This window comes from Chiloscyllium punctatum, chromosome 35 (genome assembly GCF_047496795.1).
Source record: "Chiloscyllium punctatum isolate Juve2018m chromosome 35, sChiPun1.3, whole genome shotgun sequence".
In the NCBI taxonomy this organism is placed as follows: domain Eukaryota; kingdom Metazoa; phylum Chordata; class Chondrichthyes; order Orectolobiformes; family Hemiscylliidae; genus Chiloscyllium; species Chiloscyllium punctatum.
In genome coordinates, this window is record NC_092773.1 from 6204623 (window position 1) to 6224342 (window position 19720).

The 19720-nt window shown below is 50.0% G+C and overlaps 1 protein-coding gene across 1 annotated transcript in view; it reads left to right on the plus strand.

Moving 5' to 3' along the window:
* LOC140459600 (erlin-2-B-like) overlaps positions 1–19468 on the plus strand; it is a 20264-nt gene extending 796 nt beyond the window's left edge. Inside the window, exons 2-12 of the mRNA XM_072553873.1 lie at positions 3266–3382; positions 5132–5213; positions 5832–5878; positions 6503–6564; positions 8959–9084; positions 9635–9708; positions 9998–10056; positions 11747–11838; positions 14210–14299; positions 15079–15158; positions 17270–19468. Coding sequence (XP_072409974.1) covers positions 3276–3382; positions 5132–5213; positions 5832–5878; positions 6503–6564; positions 8959–9084; positions 9635–9708; positions 9998–10056; positions 11747–11838; positions 14210–14299; positions 15079–15158; positions 17270–17473 — 1023 coding nt within the window. The 5' untranslated portion in view covers positions 3266–3275 and the 3' untranslated portion in view covers positions 17474–19468. The remainder of the gene's footprint in view (positions 1–3265; positions 3383–5131; positions 5214–5831; positions 5879–6502; positions 6565–8958; positions 9085–9634; positions 9709–9997; positions 10057–11746; positions 11839–14209; positions 14300–15078; positions 15159–17269) is intronic.
* Positions 19469–19720: the final 252 nt, after the last annotated feature.

The following is a 19720-nucleotide window of genomic DNA, read 5'->3' on the forward strand; positions in this document are numbered from 1 at the left end:
CCACACACACACACCCACACCCCCCCACACACCCCCCCCACCACACCCCCCACACACACCCCCCACACACCCCCCCACCACCCCCCACCCCCCCCCCCCACACCCCCCCCCACACACCCCCCCCCACACCCCCCCCCCCACACCCCCCCCCCCACACCCCCCACCCCCCCCCCACCCCCCCCCCCCCCCCCCACACCACCCCCCCCACACACCCCCCCACCCCACCCCCCCACACACCCCCCCCCCACCCACACCCCCCCCCCCCCCACACCCCCCCCCCCACACACCCCCCCCCACACACACCCCCCCCCCCCCCCCACACACACCCCCCCACACACACCCCCCCCCACACCCCCCACACCCCCCCCCACACACACCCCCCACACACACCCCCCCCCACACACACCCCCCCCACACACCCCCACCCCCACACCCCCCCCACACACCCCCCCTCCACACACCCCCCCCCCACCCACACCCCACCCCCACACCCCCCCCCACACACCCACCCCCACACACACCCCCCCCCACACCCCCCCCCCCCACACACCCCCCCCCCCCACACCCCCCCCCCCACACCCCCCCACCACACCCCCCCCACACCCCCCCCCCCCACACCCACCCCCCCACACCCCCCCCCCCACACACCACCCCCCCCCACACCCCCCCCCACACACCCACCCCCCCACACACACACCACACACCCCACCCCCCCCACACCCCCCCCCCACACCCACCCCCACCCACACCCCCCCCCCAAACACCCCCCCCACACCCCCCCCACCCCACACCCCCCACACGCCCCCCCCCCCCCCCACACCCCCCCCACACCCCCCCCCCACCCCCCCCCACACCACACACACCCCCCACCCCACCCCACCCCACACACCCCCCCCACACACACACACACACCCCACCCCCTCACACAACCCCCCCCACACACACACCCCCCCCCACACACACCCCCCCCCACACCCCCCCACACACACCCCCCCCCCACACACCCCCCCCCCACACCCCCACCCCCACACACACACCCCCCCCACCCCCCCCCCCCCACACCCCCCCCACACACCCCCCCACACCCCCCCCACACACACCCCTCCCACCACACCCCTCCCACACACACCCCCCACCCCCCCGCCACACCCCCCCACCCCCCCCACACCCCCCCCACACACACCTCCCCCCCACACACACATCCCCCCCCCACACACCCCCCCCCCCCCACACACCCCCCCCCCACACCCCCCCCCACACACCCCCCCCCCCACACACCCCCCACACACCCCCCCCACACACCCCCCCCACACACACACACCCCCACACACACACCACCCCACACACACACACCCCCACACACACACACACCCCCACACACCCCCCACACACACACACCCCCACCACACCCCCCCACACCCACACCCCCCCACACCCACACCCCCCCACACACACACCCCCCCACACACACACCCCCCCACACACACACCCCCCCACACACACACCCCCCCACACACCCCCCCCACACACCCCCCCCACACACACCCCACACACACACCCCCCCCACACACACACCCCCCCCACACACACACACCCCCACACACCCCCCCACACATACACCCCCCCACACACGCCCCCCCCACACACGCCCCCCCCACACACGCCCCCCCCCACACACGCCCCCCCGCACACACGCCCCCCCGCACACACGCCCCCCCGCACACACGCCCCCCCCGCGCACACGCCCCCCCCCGCACACGCCCCCCCCCCGCACACGCCACCCCCCGCACATGCTCCCCCCCGCACACGCCCCCCCCCGCACCCACGCACCCCCCCCGCACCCACGCAGACCCACACCCCCCCGAGACACCCCCCCCGCGACACCCCCCCCCCACACCCCCCTGACATCCCCTCCCCACACCCCCCAACACCCCCCCCCCCACACACACGCACGCCCCCCACCCACGCAAGCGTTCCCCTCCCCACGCACCCCCTCCTACAGACCCACAAACACACCCACAAAGACAATTGCAGAGATCGAGAAGGAGACCGACACACAGACAGTCAGATACCTGATGGTGCCATCAAACCCAGGTCCCTGACCCTGTGAGGCAGCTGGGCTAACCACTGAGACACTGTGGTGGTGGTGTGGGGGACTGTGTCAGGGACTGAGCAACGGGAAGAGGTTGCAAGCTCTCACTGACCACTGCAAGAACAAGGGCCTGACCACGTCTCTGGGTGGAGGGTGCAGCTCCTGCTGGGATCCTGCTGAGCACTCCACCCCACAGGAAGGCCCCCCCCCCCCCCTCACAAAGCCTGCGGTCAGTTGCTCGCTGCCTCACTGAGGATGTGCTCGGTGCTGTCTGAAGGAAGTAGTGGCTGCTCGATAGGATCAGAAAGTGTCTTCAGGAATCACCGACAGTCCTGATCCAGGTGGTGAAGAATTAAAATGCAAAGCAATGTTGTGAAACTTCTGTTGAACCTTTGCCAGTTCAACTGAAGAAATTAGCAAAAGACGTGCAGGAAGCTGACTTAGTAAAGTCATGGTGGAACATGAGACCTCTCAAAAAATATTGAACAGGATGCAGTTCTTTAGAAACGAATGGGTTTGTTAACACTTTGGGATGTGGGAATGGCTGGCTGAGCCTGCATTTATTTCTCATCCCCCAGTGGTCCTCAGATGTAATTGAATGACTCTCTCAGCCATTTCAGAGGGCCATTCACAGTCAGCCACGTGATTGTGGTCTGGAGTCATGTGTAGGCTACACCAGGTAAAGACAGCAAATTCCTTCCCTAAAGGACATTGCGAATGGAAAGCTTTTTAAAACAATTGTTCAGTTTTTAATTGCACATTCTAAAATCTGCATTCATCTCCCACAGTTGTGTGTGATGGGATTTGAATCCGGGGCCCCAGAACATTAACAGGGTTTCTGGATTTATAGTTAAATTACATCACCACTGGTTCAATGCCTCCAGTGAAAGGATTCAAGGTGTTTGAAGTGTTGAAAGAGTTTGACAGGTTTGAAGGTTAAGTACAAGATGGTATCAATAAATCCCACAAGCAACTGAGGTGAAGCCTCTTTCCCCCTGGAGTGGTGCCAATGTGGAACAAGACCAGGAGTTCTGTTTTAAGGCAAACACAAGGGAGTCAATGATATTCTAGGGTGGGAGGAAGTTAATAAGGTGAGCATAAGCACTGGCATAGATGATTGGTCTATGTCTGCACTGCTCAGAAAATGTTAATCAAACATCTGTAATTCCACAGGTTTCTAGCAATGGCCCAGCTCAGCTCCATTGTGGCAGTTGCTGCTGCCATTCTTACTGCCATGATCTTCTCCTCTGTACACAAGGTGGAAGAGGGTCACATCGCTGTTTACTACAGGTGAGACTTTCTCTCTCTCTCTCGCGCGCTGTTCCACACTCCTTGTTGTGGTGTGTCAGAGAATTGAAAGCATAGGTGTCAGCATGGAGAGCTGCCGAGTGCTTTGGAAAGAGGCACCATCAGTGTGCACTGTCCATCTCCCAGACTACATCTCCAGGCCTGAAACTGCAAACAAGGACCTTGACATTGGAGCTGCAGACATTGCAGCAGTTAGAAAATCCACCTTGATTAAAATCGTCTTTCCCTTTCCTCATTCTCCAAGTGAAAGGTGCTGTTATGGCAATGCATGTGGGTCAGTTTTCAAACTCATTTATCACACGTCCTGTGTCTGCCCTTTCGCATAAAATGTGGGAACAAAGAAAATTTACAGCTCAGGAATAGGCCCTTTGGCCCTCCAAGCCTGTGCTGATCCAAATCCACTGTGAAAACCTATTCCCAATTTCGAAGGATCTGTATCCCTCTGCTCCTGTCTGACTCGGATCCTGACTCTATCCACCAACACCACCTCTCTTACATTCCAGACTCTCTCTGCCCTTTGCTGATTTCACTGGAAATCCCTTCTCCTTCTCACCCCTTGTGTTGACTTGGCAGCGCATGCCTCTCCCGTTGCCCTGCTTTCACTTGTCTCGTCTCTGTTCCTGTCTATTATTTAGCAACAAGCAGCCCCTGTGTACCCATCGCCAACATGCTGTGTGTGAAGACAATTCTCTTCTAGTTTGACCCTCTGACAATGTTGGGTTCCTTTTTCCTGTGCTGAGCTTTCCCACACACATTAGTCAACAGTTCGCTCAGTGTGTGTTCATGTTCATTTCCTGCATGTGCTGCTGAACCTCCTTTGTCCCTTTTCACTCTCCAGGGTCCTGAACACCACTACTTCCAGGTGAAAGAGTGATTTCTTTGAATGGTCACTGCTTACAATGTGCTGCCTGATCTCCCAAACAATGAAGAGACAAACTCAGACTGAGTTGTGGGCAGAGGTTCTTTTGCAGAACACCTCCACCCGTCCTCCAGCAGAAACCCTAGCTTTGAGTTGCTGATTACTTTAATCCTGCTCCCACTCTGGCAGATTTGGTGGTAGTGAGTTTTGAGAAGGTTTGTAGCTCAGGTTGAGGTTCTGGATGGAGGTTTGCTCACTGAGCTGGAAGGTTCATTTTCAGATGTTTCGTCACCATACCAAGTAACATCTTCAGTGAGCCTCCAGACGAAGCACTGCTGGTGTTTCCTATATTCTATCTTAGTTTTTGGTGGTGACATCTCTGTTTCTTCCATTGATGTGTTCTCTAGCCCCACGTCTTGTTTCCTCACTGTTGCTGTCAACATCTCCTTTCACCTTCACCCTGTTTATTATTATGGTCTTTCCTGCCTTGAATTCTATCTCACAGCCCCTGCTTCTGCTTCCTTTCCATGCATTAATTACAACCTGCAGCACCTCAAAATGTCTCCACTTCTGATGAAGTCTCATTGAGCTCAAACATTAACGCTGTTTCTGTCTGTCTGTCTGTATCTTTGTCTCTGCAGAGACGTTGCCAGACCTGCTGAGTATTTCCAATCATTACACAGTATTCAGTGAGCTTTAGAATCAGACAGAGTGTAAAACAGGTCACCTTCTCAAACCCACTGTGTGGGTTCAGTTCACATCACCCCAGGAGGTTAATGTCTATCAGGAAATCTACATTGAAACTGCCTTTGAGTTTGTGATGAATACCCAGTTCCCCTGCTCTCTGATTGTCCCTTCTAATTGTTTCTTAGGGGTGGAGCATTGTTAAAGGCAACGAGTGGTCCAGGATTCCATCTTATGCTGCCCTTTATCACCACTTTCAAAGCTGTACAGGTGGGTTTTTTTGACATGTTTACAGACACACAATGTTTGAACTGTGCTGAGCAGTGCCACAAGTCTGTGCTATGCATTACAATTTCTAATACTCCCTTCGATCCTGTGTCCACCCTTTCCTGAATTCGTTTAGCCAACACCTTTCTCTCCGTCGCTGTGTGTTTGTTCTTTTACAAGTGTTTATCTCATTTCCCTGTGGAAGTAACTGTTGAATCAGACACAGTATTGCACGTTGTAGCTCGCTGCATGAATAAAGCTCTCCGGATCTCACCTCTGGTTGTTTTCCCCAACAAAATCAATGTTTAACTTTCCTGGTGGTGGAGACAGTTGTCCTGGCTTAATCTGTAAAACCCTTTCACTGTTTTGAACACCTCTGTTAGAGCACTTTCTCTTCCTTTAGGGAAGCCCCTTGACTCTGGGGCCTTTCTGATTATTCTCTGCACACACTCTCTCTCAGGTGGACATAGCTGGTGTGGTTTGTTGTTGGAATCTGCCTTTCCTTATCGAAGGCTTGTCTGGCGAAGTGATGCTGTTATTACATGCCTGATGTGTTCAGTGATGAACTCTCCTGCCTTTTTCGAAAGTGATTCAAGTCTTAATCAACCCTTTGTCTTTCAGAATACTGTGCAGACAGATGAAGTAAAAAATGTCCCTTGTGGCACAAGGTAATTGTGTGTTTGTCTTGTTAGCTCTCCTATGCCACATGATTACCCAACTGGAACCAAGAGAGGGGGTAGTTTGATTGCACACGGCCTGCCTCTGTCCTTCCCTATAAATGTGAGCAGCTTCTGTGTAAATAGCCAATACGCCCCACTTCCTTACTTCAGCTTTAGCACTGTGATCTGAATGTGTTATTTTTTGGTCAGTTGTTGAGATACAGTAAGGACCAGTTTCCTGTGTGACTGTTTCAGGGAGACTCTGTCTCCTGAGGGAATGTCCTTTTCTTGAATGAGAAATGAACTGCAGGCTATTTTCAAGGCTGTGTGTTTCTCCCAAACCTGGACTCTCTGGTGTACTGATGCTCCATATAGAGTCAGCCTCTGAAGAGAGAAGTCTGCAAACTCCCCCTGTTGCTGAGGAGCAGCCCTCAACACTCCAGCCCATTGGTTCAGTGACCGTGTCTTCTGTCGAAGTTTGAGAATTGCTCAGTTGTTATTTAGCTCTGAGGGTATCCGAAGCAGTACAGGCTGCTTTCGAATCCATCGCGAAATCAAGCCTGGGCTCATAAATGGGAAGTTTGTCAAACGACAGTGTACTGAATCTGGTTCTTTGTTCTTTGTCCCTGCCAGTGGTGGTGTCATGATCTACTTTGACAGGATTGAAGTGGTGAATTTCCTCATTCCAAGTGCAGGTAAGGAACTGTGCAGTGGTCCCATTGTTGCTTTATCACTTTGTGGCTGCACTGTGTGAGCACTCTGCTCACCAGCCTTCCCATCCCCTCCCTCCAATGACCTGAAGCCTGGTTCCTACTCTACACTGAGTCTCACCCTCGTTCTGACCGCGACCACCTCATGTGAAACTTGCCGCCTGTGTTTTCATCCTTGCTCCTCCTGGTCTCTGTCACCTCCTGCAGTCCCATAGCCCTCCTCCAGTTCTGGTCTCCTCCATGTCCTGGATTTTCACTGTGCTCCCACTGGCGGCCAAGGATTCCCCTCTGAAAGCCTCTTCCCCCCCCCTCTCTGTCCTCCTGCAACGGCATTCCCTTCATCAGGTTTATGTTTGACCGAGCCTTGGAGCAGCTGTTCTAGTATATCCTTATCAGACTCGTTGTCTCTCTCGCTTTGGGATGTTGGGTGATGAGAAAGGGACTGTATGATCTCAGGATGTTGTCTCTCGGTCTGAGAAGTGGCTCTGTCCACCTTCCTTATCGTAGCAGGTTCCAGCCACTAGACGCCAGCAATGAGTTGTTTTTAAACTGTACGGAGAGAACAGCTCATGGTCATCAAATTGTCATAAAATCATAGAATCCCAACAGTGCAGAAAGAGACCATTCAGCCCATCGAGTCTGCACCAACCTTCTGAAGAGCATTCCATCTAGATGCAACCCCCTGCCCAAGACCCACTCCCTTTCGCTATCCCCTGTAAACTATGTTTTCCACAGCAAATCCATTTAACTTTACACATCTTTGGATTGTGGGAGGAAACCAGAGCACCTGGGGGAAACCCACGCAGACACTGGGAGAACATGCAAACTCCACACAGACAGTCACCCGAGGCTGGAATCGAACCTGGCTCCCTGACACTGTGAGCAGCAGTGCTAAACATTGAGACATAGTGCTGCTTCAAAGCTGCAAATCACCTTATAGGGAAAAGCAGACTTGGAGAATATTAGCCCTGGCACCTTCCATAACCCACCTCCTGAAGAGTGGTTTATTCCTTGACTAGCTAACCCAATGAAGAACTGCAAACTAACCTCTTCATTTCAGCCTTTGACTGTGCTTCCTCGCTGGGGAATGTTTGGGATTGTCCTGAGATGACCTTTGGTTTTGGAGCCAAGGTACAGCAAAGAACCTGGCCATTCGGCCCCACTAGCCCATGCATCATCCCACTTCCTGTCAATTCACCAGCACAAGTTCTGTTTGATTTTTACTGGTGTTTATCTGACCGCTTTGTAGTTGCATCTGTGCTGTTGATTGCCTGTCCTGTGTACTTCCAACCCCTGGGTCAAAAACAGGGTTCTGCTGAGTTCCCATTGTGTTTATTTATGATCAGATATTTATGACTTCCCTCTGTTGTAGAATCACAGAAACATACAGTTTGGAAATAGATCCCTTGGCCCAACCAGTCCATGCCAACCACGTTCCCTCCAAACCTTTCCTGTTCATGTATTTATCCAAATGTCGTCTCAGCATTGTGACTGTACCCACATCCACCACTTCCTTTGGCAGTTCATTCTACACACGAACCATTCTCTGTGTAAAACGTTGCCCCTCATACATTTAAGGTGATTGGAGGAAGGTATCGGGGAGATGACAGAGGGTGGTTCTTCACACACAGAGTGATGGGTCCATGGAATGCACTGCCAGCAGTGGTTGTAGAGTTAGAGGCATTAGGGGACATGTAAGTGACTCTTGGATAGGCACATGGAAGATAGTAAAGTGAAGAGTATGTCGGTTAGTCTGATCTTAGAGTGAGACCAACGTCAGGGCACAGTCAGTATGACATTGAGGGCCAAAGGATCTGTACTGTTTTATGTTCATGCCTTTTCAAAATCTTTCTCCTCTTACCCTAAAAGTTACGCCCCAAGTTTTGAACTCCTCCACTTTAGGGAAAAGAGCTTTGCTATTCACCTTATCTCTGCCCCTCGTGATTTTATAAACCTCTATCAGGTCACCTCTCAACCTGCGAGTGTCCAGTGGAAAAAGTACCAGCCCTATCCCCGCCTCTCCTTATAACTCAAACCCTCCAATTTCAGGATCTTCCAGGCAAATCTTTCCTGAACCCCCTCCAATTTAATAGTCTCCAACCTGTGACAGAGTGAAGATCTGTTTTCTGTACCTATTGAAGTAAGGGTTTATTATTTTGAAGGTATTGATCAGGTGACACTTCCGCCTTCTCGTTTTTTTTGGGAATGGAGTGGAGGCCTGATCAGTCTTTCCTGTTTGCTACATGCTGCCAACTCTTGGGTCAAGGTGTTGAATCTTTCATGTCTCACACCAGTGCCTCTGGAGCCTCCAGTTGATGCAGGTGTCTTCAAAGCGTTGTGGTTTGAACACTGTCATTTGTTTGAAATTGTTGCCCCCAGTGTATGACATCGTGAGAAACTACACAGCAGACTACGACAAGACTCTCATCTTCAACAAGATCCATCATGAGCTGAACCAGTTCTGCAGCGTTCACACTCTGCAGGAAGTCTACATTGAGCTGTTCGGTAAGAGGTTCCCCCACCTGGGGCTGGTGGACAAAGATGGTGAAGGGATCTGCCAACGAGACAAGGGGGAAGTGAAGAAACCAAAACACACACAGCCAGAAAAGCTCAGCTGGTCCAGGCAGCGTCTGTTCAGAACCAAGGGAAGGGTCACTCAACCTGAACCGTTAACTCTGACTTCCCTCCACAGATTCTGCCAAGACCTATTGAGCTTTTGCAGCAGTTAGCATGTTTGTTTCTGATTTACCGCATCTGCAGTTCTCTCGATTGTTATGAAGTGAGGAAATCCTCCTTCGCTTGGGTAAGGCTCTAGATTACACTACCTGGAAATGGGATGGACATTGGATAGTTAGTTAGAAAACAAAACTGTGCAAGGGTGTGGGGGAAAGCCAGAGGTTGGCCGAAGGTAAGGAAGCTGTTTTCATGGGTTGGTGTTGGCACGATGGGCTGAGTGGCCTTCTGGGTGGTTCTGAATGGTTGTAGGATTTGGGGGTCTGGCTTGGCACCAAGTGTGGAGAGTGCTGCTGGTGAGCCTGGTTTCTTGTCTTATCAGATCGGATAGATGAGGACCTGAAGTTGGCACTACAGCAAGATCTAACAGCCATGGCTCCAGGTCTGATCATCCACGTGAGTTTGTCTTCACTGTTTTAAACTGATGGAATTGTGTTGGTCTGATTGACAATCAGCAGCGTCAACTTGTGTGGGGAGCTGGAACCGAACTGACGGAGGAATCTTGTGTTGAATCAGGGAGCTGCAGAAACGATGAGGAATCTGTTTGGGCTGGCTGGCTGTCTGTAAGCCAGAACCACAGTCTTGTCAGTTTGTTTCTCCTCCTGGTGTACATCTCGATGTCACATCCCATCGTGGTCAGACACTGTGTAATTAACCCTGACTGCTATTTATGATTCCTCCATAGGCCGTCAGGGTGACCAAACCCAACATTCCAGAAGCCATTCGCAGGAACTACGAGTTGATGTGAGTCTGGGGAACTCCACGAGAATTCAGTAATCTGTGCAAATCAACCCAGCTGTCACTCTGAGACTGAGGGAAGGTCTCAATTCTGCCAAAGCTTCAATTGCGCCCCACCCCCCAAACCTCCGAGAGGTATCCAACCACAGCCAAAACATTCAGCCATAACATGGCCCGACTGTTCACTCCCACAGGGAGGGTGACACAGTCTGAATACAGCCACGATGTGGAGGAGCTGGTGTTGGCCTGGGGGTGGACAACGTTAAAAAGCCCACTACACCACAGTATAGTCTAACAGGTTTATTTGGAAGCACTAGCTTTCAGAGCGCTGCTCCTTCATCAGGGAATGAACCATTCCTTTGTCACTAGCTACCCGATTAAAGAGCAGTGTTCTGAAAGCTAGTGCTTCCACATTAACCTGTTGGACTATCACCTGGTGTTGTGTGACTTTTAACTTAATGTAGACTGACTGTTCACTCGAACAGTTGTCGTCCAGGCAATGCAGCAGCCTCTGATCAACAGCAAGATTCCACAAATATTTGAACGAGGAGTAAGAGCAGTCTGCTCAGCTGTTCCAGCCTGCTCCTCCATTTGCTAAGATCATGGCTGATCTGATTTTAGCCTCAATTCAACATCTCTGCCTATCCCCAAGAACCATTCATCCCTCGGTAATCCATAATCTACCTCCCCGCGCCTTCAATGGTTTAGCATCCACTATGTTTTGAGGAAGGTAGTCCAAAGACACTCCACCCTCCGAAAGAGGAAATGTTGCCTCATCTTTGTGTTAAATACGTGCACCCCATTATTTTTAAGCTCTGACCCCCTCACCGTAGATTCTCTCACAAGAGGGAATCTCCTTTTAACATTGACCCAGTCAAGTCCCCTAAGGATCCTGAATGTTTCAATGAAATCATCTCTGATCCTTTTAAACTCTCGAGGTGACGGACTTTCGTCATGAGGTAAACTGCTCATTTCAGGAATGGGTCCAGGAAATCTTTTCTGAACTGCTTCCAGTAACATCCCTCTGGAAGGTGGAGTGCTAAATGAGCTGTTAAGCCATTTCAGAGAGTGTTGGAAAGTCAGCCAGAGGCCTGAGTCTGAAGTCAGGTAGCAGCAGATTTCCTTCCCTGAAAGGGCACTAGTGAACCCAATGTCTTTTCCAACAATCTGATGGTATCATGCTCATGATAAATTATAATAGTATTTAATTTGAGTTTTACTCCTGAATTGAAGCTCCGCCACCTGATGTGAAGGGACCTGTTTCTCAGACATTAATTCCGGGTGCCTGAATTACAAGTCATGCCCAGTAAGATTATCACAGGCCGTCGATTCCACATCAGGTTCATGTCCCCTTGGTGTTGACTCCTCCATCAGAGGCAGCATTTATTCTATGTGTACTCCGTGAAATACCTTGATTGTTTTACAACAAAAATGGTGACACTGAGAGACTTGTGTGAAATCTATGTGGTGTTCCTTGGAGAGGGTGGAGGGTGGAGGGGGGGGGGGGGGGGGGGGGGGGGGGGCGTGTGTGGTGTTCCTTGGCAGGGGGGGGTGTGGTGTTCCTTGGCGGGGAGGGTTGTGGGTCGGTGGGGGGGGGGGGGGGGGGGGGGGGGGGGGGGGGGGGGTTTGGTTCTGTCTGACTGGTTGGTAGAGAATACAGCTCCTGATCACAGCTTCCCCTTTGTGTGTCTGGCAGGGAGAGTGAGAAGACAAAATTACTGATTGCGGCGCAGAAACAGAAGGTGGTGGAGAAGGAAGCTGAGACTGAACGGAAGAAAGCACTCATCGGTCAGTGTTTGTTGGGAGAGTCAGTAAACCCTCTTGCAAGCAGTTGTTGCGATGTGACCCTGTGTTTCCTTTTGAATCCAGTCTGAGGTTTATATGACTCGGTTTTGCTGGGCTGAATGACCTTTTTCTGTGCCACGTTGACCCCATATTGCAATCCAGTTTGGGTCTGTCGCTGTCTGTTGGGATTCTGAGATGTGGAGCATCGAAGCAGCTGTATACCTTTGCTTTCAAGAGCTTTAAATTCATAGAATCCCTTTGGCCCAATAAGTCCACACCGACCCTCCAAAGAGTGACCCACTTAGACCTATTCCCCAACCCTATATTTACTCTTGACCAATGCACCTAACCTACACATCCCTGAACACTATGGGCAGATTTAGTGTGGACAATCCACCTAATCCCCACATCTTTGGACTGTTGGAGGAAACTGGAGCACCCGGAGGAAACCCACACAGACACGGGGAGAATGTACAAACTCCACACAGAGAGTCACCTGAGGCTGGAATCGAACCTGTGTTCCTGGTACTGAGAGGCAGCAGTGCTAACCACTGAGGCACTGTGCTACCCTTTGGAAGTTCTCAAAGCAGGTGAAGAAACCTGACCAACCTGCTCAGTATGTTACAGTGTTCAGATATCAGGCAGGGAATGGCTGCAGACAAAGGAAGGTCCTGTTGACCATTGTGTTGGAGACCTGGTAGGAGTTCAGGCAGTGTCTGTAGAAAAGGCAAGATACAGCAGGCACCTGTCGTCAGCACCATCCATTTCAGGGTCAAAGTAGAACAGTCTATGCAGTCTGTTTACAAAAAACTTCTCAAATTCATGGTCTTTCTCTGGTAAAAGGAGAATTATAGCAGTGAGTTGGATCTCATTAAATACCAGTTAGGTTTGTTATATAAACTCCAGTCTGTGTACTTGATTGACACAAGAACATCCAGTGAACTGTCTTCTGCTAAATATAGAGCAGTTAAAGTCACTAGATGTTGGGGTACATGAGGGGTTGAAGGTCACACTGAGTGAACCAGCTTGTTCTGTGCAGGTTGGTGAATCCCAGGTTGGGATTTACTGAAAGGAACAAAGAGCAGGAGTTGTGTTTAGCCCCTTGACTCCTGACTCCAAAGCTCTGGGCTGTCTGCTCTGTGGAGTGGTAATCTTCCCCCTGTCTCATAGCCACTCTTGTTAGCGCACTCATTCTCTGCCTATTCATTCATAGCTGCATTACTGTGTTAACTTCCAGTGTCTACTAGAACTTCCCCTCCCGATTGGCTGTTCTCATACCCTCACCTGTTTACTTTTCACTTCACTGCTTCCTGTTTGCTTCTGTTCTTTCCTTCCCCTGCCAACACGCATCTCGTCACATATGTCTGCAGCTTAGGACAGCTTCCATACTGGGACTGTGTTCAGTGATATACTCTGTGTTCCCAAACCATGTGCCTGCATATTGATTGATTGACTGTATTTGATATATCCCAAGCTGTAGGTCTCTGGAGATTGCCGTCTCTCAGAGCTCGTGGTTTCAGAGCCTTTTACAAACAGTAAAAACCAGAACACATCTCTGGTTTCCTCCAGCTATTTTTAATCATTTCTCTGGAGCTGCTTGCCAGATCCTGGCTGCCGATGAATTCTTGGAAACTGTGTGGGATTTCTGTTTTCCTTGGGATATGAGCCACATTCCTGCCTGGGTCTGGCTCTGCTTTTCAGGGAGGGAAGCTGACTGTTTCTCTGTGAGGCACTGACAGAAAGACCAAGGCTTGTGCTGTAGAACCTTTCCCAGTCCAAAGCACTGGGCACCTTTCTGAGGGAATCGCCACTTGCTGAGTGATGGTGTCATGTTCCTGTTTCACAGCAGCTCCTTGTTATAGTCACCAGCTTCAGCCAAACTGCTCTGACTGTGCGCATTTCCAATGCCTTGGTCACCCAGTCATAACACCCCTGTCATTCATTCGATTCCTGTTGTTTCACATCTCAAGATGCGATGTGGTGGAATTTACGTTTTAATATGTTTGGGGGGGGGAGGGGGGAAGAGAGAGCTGAGGAATGGACTTTGAACTTTCTGACTGATCACTCTGTGAACTTTGTCACCAGGAAAGGTGTCATACTGGCAAACTCAGTAACAGGCTTCAACCAGACCAAACATTCGTGTCCTGAGATCTGTAAAAGTATTTGTTTTCCTTCTTCTTCCATTTCAGTTGAGAACTCCGTGTTCTTACTGTCCCATCTTCATGATGAGGTACTGATCTGGTTTGACTGTCTCCACGTCATGTACCTAATGAGTGTATCTTAGCCACTGCTGGTGTTGACCTGCAGGTTGAAGTATTTCTGCCAGGAGCTTGTCACTGGGTTGTAATGTGGACCTTGGGTTTACGTTTTCCAGAGGCAGAGAAGGTGGCTCAAGTGGCTGAGATTAAATTTGCCCAGATGATAATGGAGAAGGAAACGGAGAAGAGGATATCAGAGATTGAAGGTGAGTGTTTCTCCTCTGATTTCCTGCAGGCACCCCATCCATTGAACTAGATTCTGACATGATCCGATATCATATTGAGCAGATACTCACCTGTGAAGACATCATGTCCTTCTGAAATCTGTATTTCTCATTGTTCTAATGAACGACTGATGTTGGTATGTGTGAGGTGTGGATGGTTCCCTCGCTCTCCCAGGCTCTGCCTACCGCTCCCCCCCCCCCCCCCCCCCCCCCCCCCCCCCCCGCCACCCTGAAGGGCTGTGGAACAAGGGATTCGAGTGGGAGAGAGAAAGCCAGACATTTGAGTGTGATTGCTAAGAGGAGGAGTCAGATGGGAAGAAGTAAGGGCAAACTGAACCGAGTGGTAATGTCCTGATCTCTCTCTCTCTCTCCCTCTCGATCTCGATCTCGATCTCGATCTCTCTCGATCTCTCTCGATCTCTCTCGATCTCTCTCGATCTCTCTCGATCTCTCTCGATCTCTCTCGATCTCTCTCGAACTCTCTCGAACTCTCTCGAACTCTCTCGAACTCTCTCGAACTCTCTCGAACTCTCTCGATCTCTCTCTTGATCTCGATCTCTCTCTTGATCTCGATCGATCTCGATCTCGATCTCTCTCGAACTCTCTCTCGAACTCTCTCTCGAACTCTCTCTCGAACTCTCTCTCGAACTCTCTCTCGATCGGTCTCTCGATCGGTCTCTCGATCGGTCTCTCGAACTCTCTCTCGATCGGTCTCTCGACCTCTCCCCCTCTCGATCTCTCCCCCTCTCTCTCTCGGCTAGATGGTGTGTTTGTCGCACGGGAGAAGGCTCGAGCAGATGCTGATTTCTACACAGCCCAGCGAGTGGCAGAAGCTAACCGGGTAAGAGATCGATCCAGCCCTAGTGGCAATCTCAATGGAATAAAATGAGAATATCCAGCAGATGCTGGAAAGCTGAATAAAAAAAGCAGCAAGTGCTGGAGGAGCACAGCAGGTCAACCAGCATCTGTGGAGAGTGAAACAAAGATAATGCGCGTGTGTAGTGTGACGTTTGAGTTCACAAGAAGAACCAGACTGGACTAGAAATGTGAACTTTGTTTCTCTCACCGTAGGCACTGCCAAACCTGCTGAGCTCTTCCAGCACGTTCAGTCTTGATTGTTTTGATGTTAGGGGGCCAGGCTGTTTGACACAGAGTCATAGAGATGTATAGCATGGAAACAGACCCTTTGGCCCAACTCATCCATGCTGACCAGATATCCGAAATTCATTTAGTCCCGTTTGCTAGCATTTGGCCCCCATCCCTCCAAACCCTTCCTATGCACATACCCATCCAGATACCTTCTAAGTGGTGCAATTGTATCAGCCTCCACCACATCCTCTGGCAGCTCATTCCATAGACACACTACCCTCTGTGTGAAAATGTTTCTCCTCAAATCCCGTTTAAATCTTTCCCCTGTCGCTCTAAACCTATGCCCTGAACATGGAACATGACAGCCCAGTACAGGCCCTTTGGCCCTCGATGTTGTGCCAACCTGTGGAACCAATCTGAAGCCCATCTAACCTACACTATTCCATTATCATCCAAATGTTTATCCAATGACCATTTAAATGCCCTTAAAGTTGGCGAGTCTACTACTGTTGCAGGCAGGGCATTCCACACCCTGACTACTCTGAGTAAAGAAACTACCTCTGACATCTGTCCTATATCTATCACCCCTCAATTTAAAGCTATGCCCCCCTCGTGCTCGCCGTCACCATACTTGGAAAAAGGCTCTCACTGTCCACCCTACCTAACGCTCTGATTATCTTATATGTCTCTATTAAGTCACCTCTCAACCTTCTTCACTCTAACGAAAAACAGCCTGAAGTCCCTCAGCCTTCCCTCCATACCAGGCAACATCCTTTGCACCCTTCCAAAGCTTCCACATCCATCCTATAATGTGGTGACCAGAACTGTACACAATACTCCTAGTGCAGCCGCACCAGAGTTTTGTACAGCTGCAGCATAACCTCATGGCTCTGAAACTCAATCCCTCTCCCAATAAAAGCTAACACACCGCTTGCCTTCTTAACAACCCTATCAACCTGGATGGCAACTTTCAGGGATCTGTGTACATGGACACCGAGATCCCTCTGTTCATTTCCACAACCCAGAAGCTTACCATGAGCCCAGTACTCTGTATTCCAGTTACTCAGGCCAAAGTGAATCACTTCACACTTTTCTGCATTAAACTCCATTTGCCACCTCTCAGCCCAGCTCTGCATCTTATCTATGTCTCTCTGTAACCTACAACATCCTTTGGCACAATCCACAACTCCACCAACCTTCATGTCTTCCACAAATTTCCTAACCCATTTTTCTACACCCTCATCCAAGTTATTTATAGAAATGACAAACAGCAGATCCTTGTGGTACACCACTAGTAACTGAACTCCAGTGTGAACATTTCCCATCAACCACCACCCTCTGTCTTCTTTCAGCTAGCCAATTTCTGATCCAAACTGCTAAATCCCGTGCCTCCGTATTCGGTGTAAGAGCGGTTTTACAATGTGCAATGTTGTTTTGGACTCCCCTACGCTGGGGAAAAAGACTTAGTCTATTTACCCTATCCATGGTCCTCGTGATTTTATAAACCTCTATAAGGTCACTGCACAACCTCTGACACTCCAGGGGTAACAGTCCCAGCTTATTCAGTCTCTCCCTATAGCTCAAACCCTCCAACCCTGGCAACTTCCATTTTCAAATATACATTGCTAATCTTTCAATTCTACCATTGGTTCCATTTTTTCAAATCCTCTCAATTGCGACAGTATCCTTGGACCAGAACAATCCATTTCAGACCATTTCAAAAATAACTTCCCTGGGATTGTAGCTTTTGGCAAAGTCTGAGTGTCCGAGAGGTGCTGTAGAAAACTGTGGTCTTTCTTTGTAAATGCCATCTTTTCATCTGATTGCTGACCAAACCCATCTCATATTCTTGTGCCCTTGCAGCTGAAGCTGAGCCCTGAGTATCTGCAGCTTCTGAAATACCGAGCGATCGCTTCCAACAGCAAAATCTACTTTGGGAAGGACATCCCCAAGATGTTCATGGACCTGAATGCCTTTCCGCCTGGAGCAGTGAGCCAAACATCGGGGGAAGTGAACTCAGCACATGAGATTGACAGCACACTGAAGGAGTTTGAAGGCAGGCTATAACAATGTGAATGGACCGGTGGGTGCAGCTAGGTAGAAATCACTGTGAGCAAGCTCAAATAACACTGAGCTGCTTGAAAAAGGATATGGTCCACACTCTCTCTCTTTTGTTTTTAACTCATTGTGTCCCTTGAACAGAGCTCCTTTTGCTTCCTTTCACTGCAATCAGGCTGCCACTTGTCCATCACTGTTTGAAATATACATCACTCACTTGAAGTTGCATCATGACTCAATGAGATGTTGGGACCCAGTGAAGTCCGTCCAAGAATACACCGAGTCCCGTGCAGGACTGCAGCTGCTGCCAAAACTGTGACCAAGTCTCTTGCCCCAGGTTCCAGTAATAGTTTTGGAAAGTATACTCATGTGTGAGAGACAGAGAGACAACTGGCTGACGTGGTACATGGAGTGGTGACAGGATATGGTGGCATTGGTACTTGGTCAAATGAAGCATGATGCTCTGTTACCTGGCATTATTTCCTGGAGTTGGCTGGTTTATACCATGGAGTTTGATCCATCAGCCTGGTTTTCAAATGTATTTGTGAACGTTCTCTAGCTCCCCTTAATAACACTAAGTATTGTTCACATCCCAGCTTCAGGGACAAACACCTTTACACCATCTTCTCTCAGTCCAATATATGATTGCATCAACAACAAGGGATCAGTGAATGTTGAAGCAGTTTGTTTTAACTGCTCTGTTTAGTCCCATTTCCACTTAACCAGCAATCAATTTTCTACGATTTGCTGCCTCAGGCTGAGAGTTTCTCGGTTTATCTCTGGCCTCCTCGAGTGTTTAAACTAACCATCCTGACCCCTCCTTTATGTTTGCTGCAATGGGTAATCCTGTGAAACCTTCACAGATATGGTTGGACCTGAGGTAAACATAGAGGGGTGACAGCTTACAGGAGTCTAAGCCCATTGTCCTGTAAAAGGGGGTTAACCCCATGGTTTGACAGTGACGATTTCGTTTCAAACCTGATTTCCTTCAGCACATGGGAGTCAGCATTTCCCTGTGAGGTACACCATGGATACAGCTGACTATGGGTGGGAGACTGCTCTTCACTCCTCTCTCCATCGGGTAGAGGATTAAATTTGTTTCATATGCCTGCCATGAGGTCAATTGAATGGAGTTTTATGATGAGGGTTGAAGGAGCTGTCTTGGCCTTTTAGGGAGTGATTAGTGGTCCTCTACTTAACTTTCTGACTGTTTGTTTCAGTAAATCATTGGCACCAGGGTCTGTTTTGATAGCAAGAGAATTGCCAACGGATCTCCGAGTCCTGACTCAGAAACCTTGAGGCATTGCAGTGTCTCCATTGGCAGAAGGATAATATTATGTTGTGATATGTTCCCATGGGCAGTTGCTGTGATACACAGGAACCTCAAATGGAAATTGCAAGGAATAACTGGAAAGAGGAGTTGTGTCTGTCTAGATACGTTCAGTCAGTTATTAGCAGCTGCACCCTGGCCATCCTCGAAAGCTGCTTCATTTGAAACGTGTGGTTCTTTTCGAGAATGTGAAAGGATCTCTCTGGGTCGAGGGCCACCAAGTTGTCTGCTTTGATTTGTCTCAAGCTGTCTGCACATTGCTGAGGGAAACTGATATGTTTCTGGTAGCCTGTATTGTCACAGAGCACGTGTGAGTGCTGTTGTCAGTGGACCTGTCGATTTCAGCACAATCAGCCTTTGGGTCCAGATTGACACCAACATCCAATCTGTTTCTGATCAACAATGGGATTGAGATTCTGAGAAATCAGACCCAGTTTGTCTGAGAGGATTGCTCAGAGAGGATAATTGAATGTGATCTGGGGTGTGAGAGTGCTTTTTAAATGAGAGCAATGTTTCTGGGTTGCGCTCTTGCCCACATTGTGAACGTATTTGTTAATTATTCCTCATGTGCATTTTGAAATGTTGAATTTTTGGGATAATTTTTATTTGTAAAATCTACTCCGTTAATTATTGAGTGTCCTGAAAACCCCTCAATAAAAGAAGTGATGTCTGCACGCTGCTATAAATCTGCAGGAAGTGCTGGGGAATGGCCTTGGCAGCTTGGCTCCAAGAAACTGAAATGTATCTTTTCCCCACCCACTGATGTCTGTTTCACAGAGTTGTACAAATCGATGGCCTTTCATTCACCCTCCCTTAACATCTTCACTGTTCGGGGCATGGTTTCTCACCACACTTATCTACGTAAGAAATATTCTTAGGTGACTCACCCCCCCTGCTTTTTCTTGCATGTGGAAAGCTGATTGGGG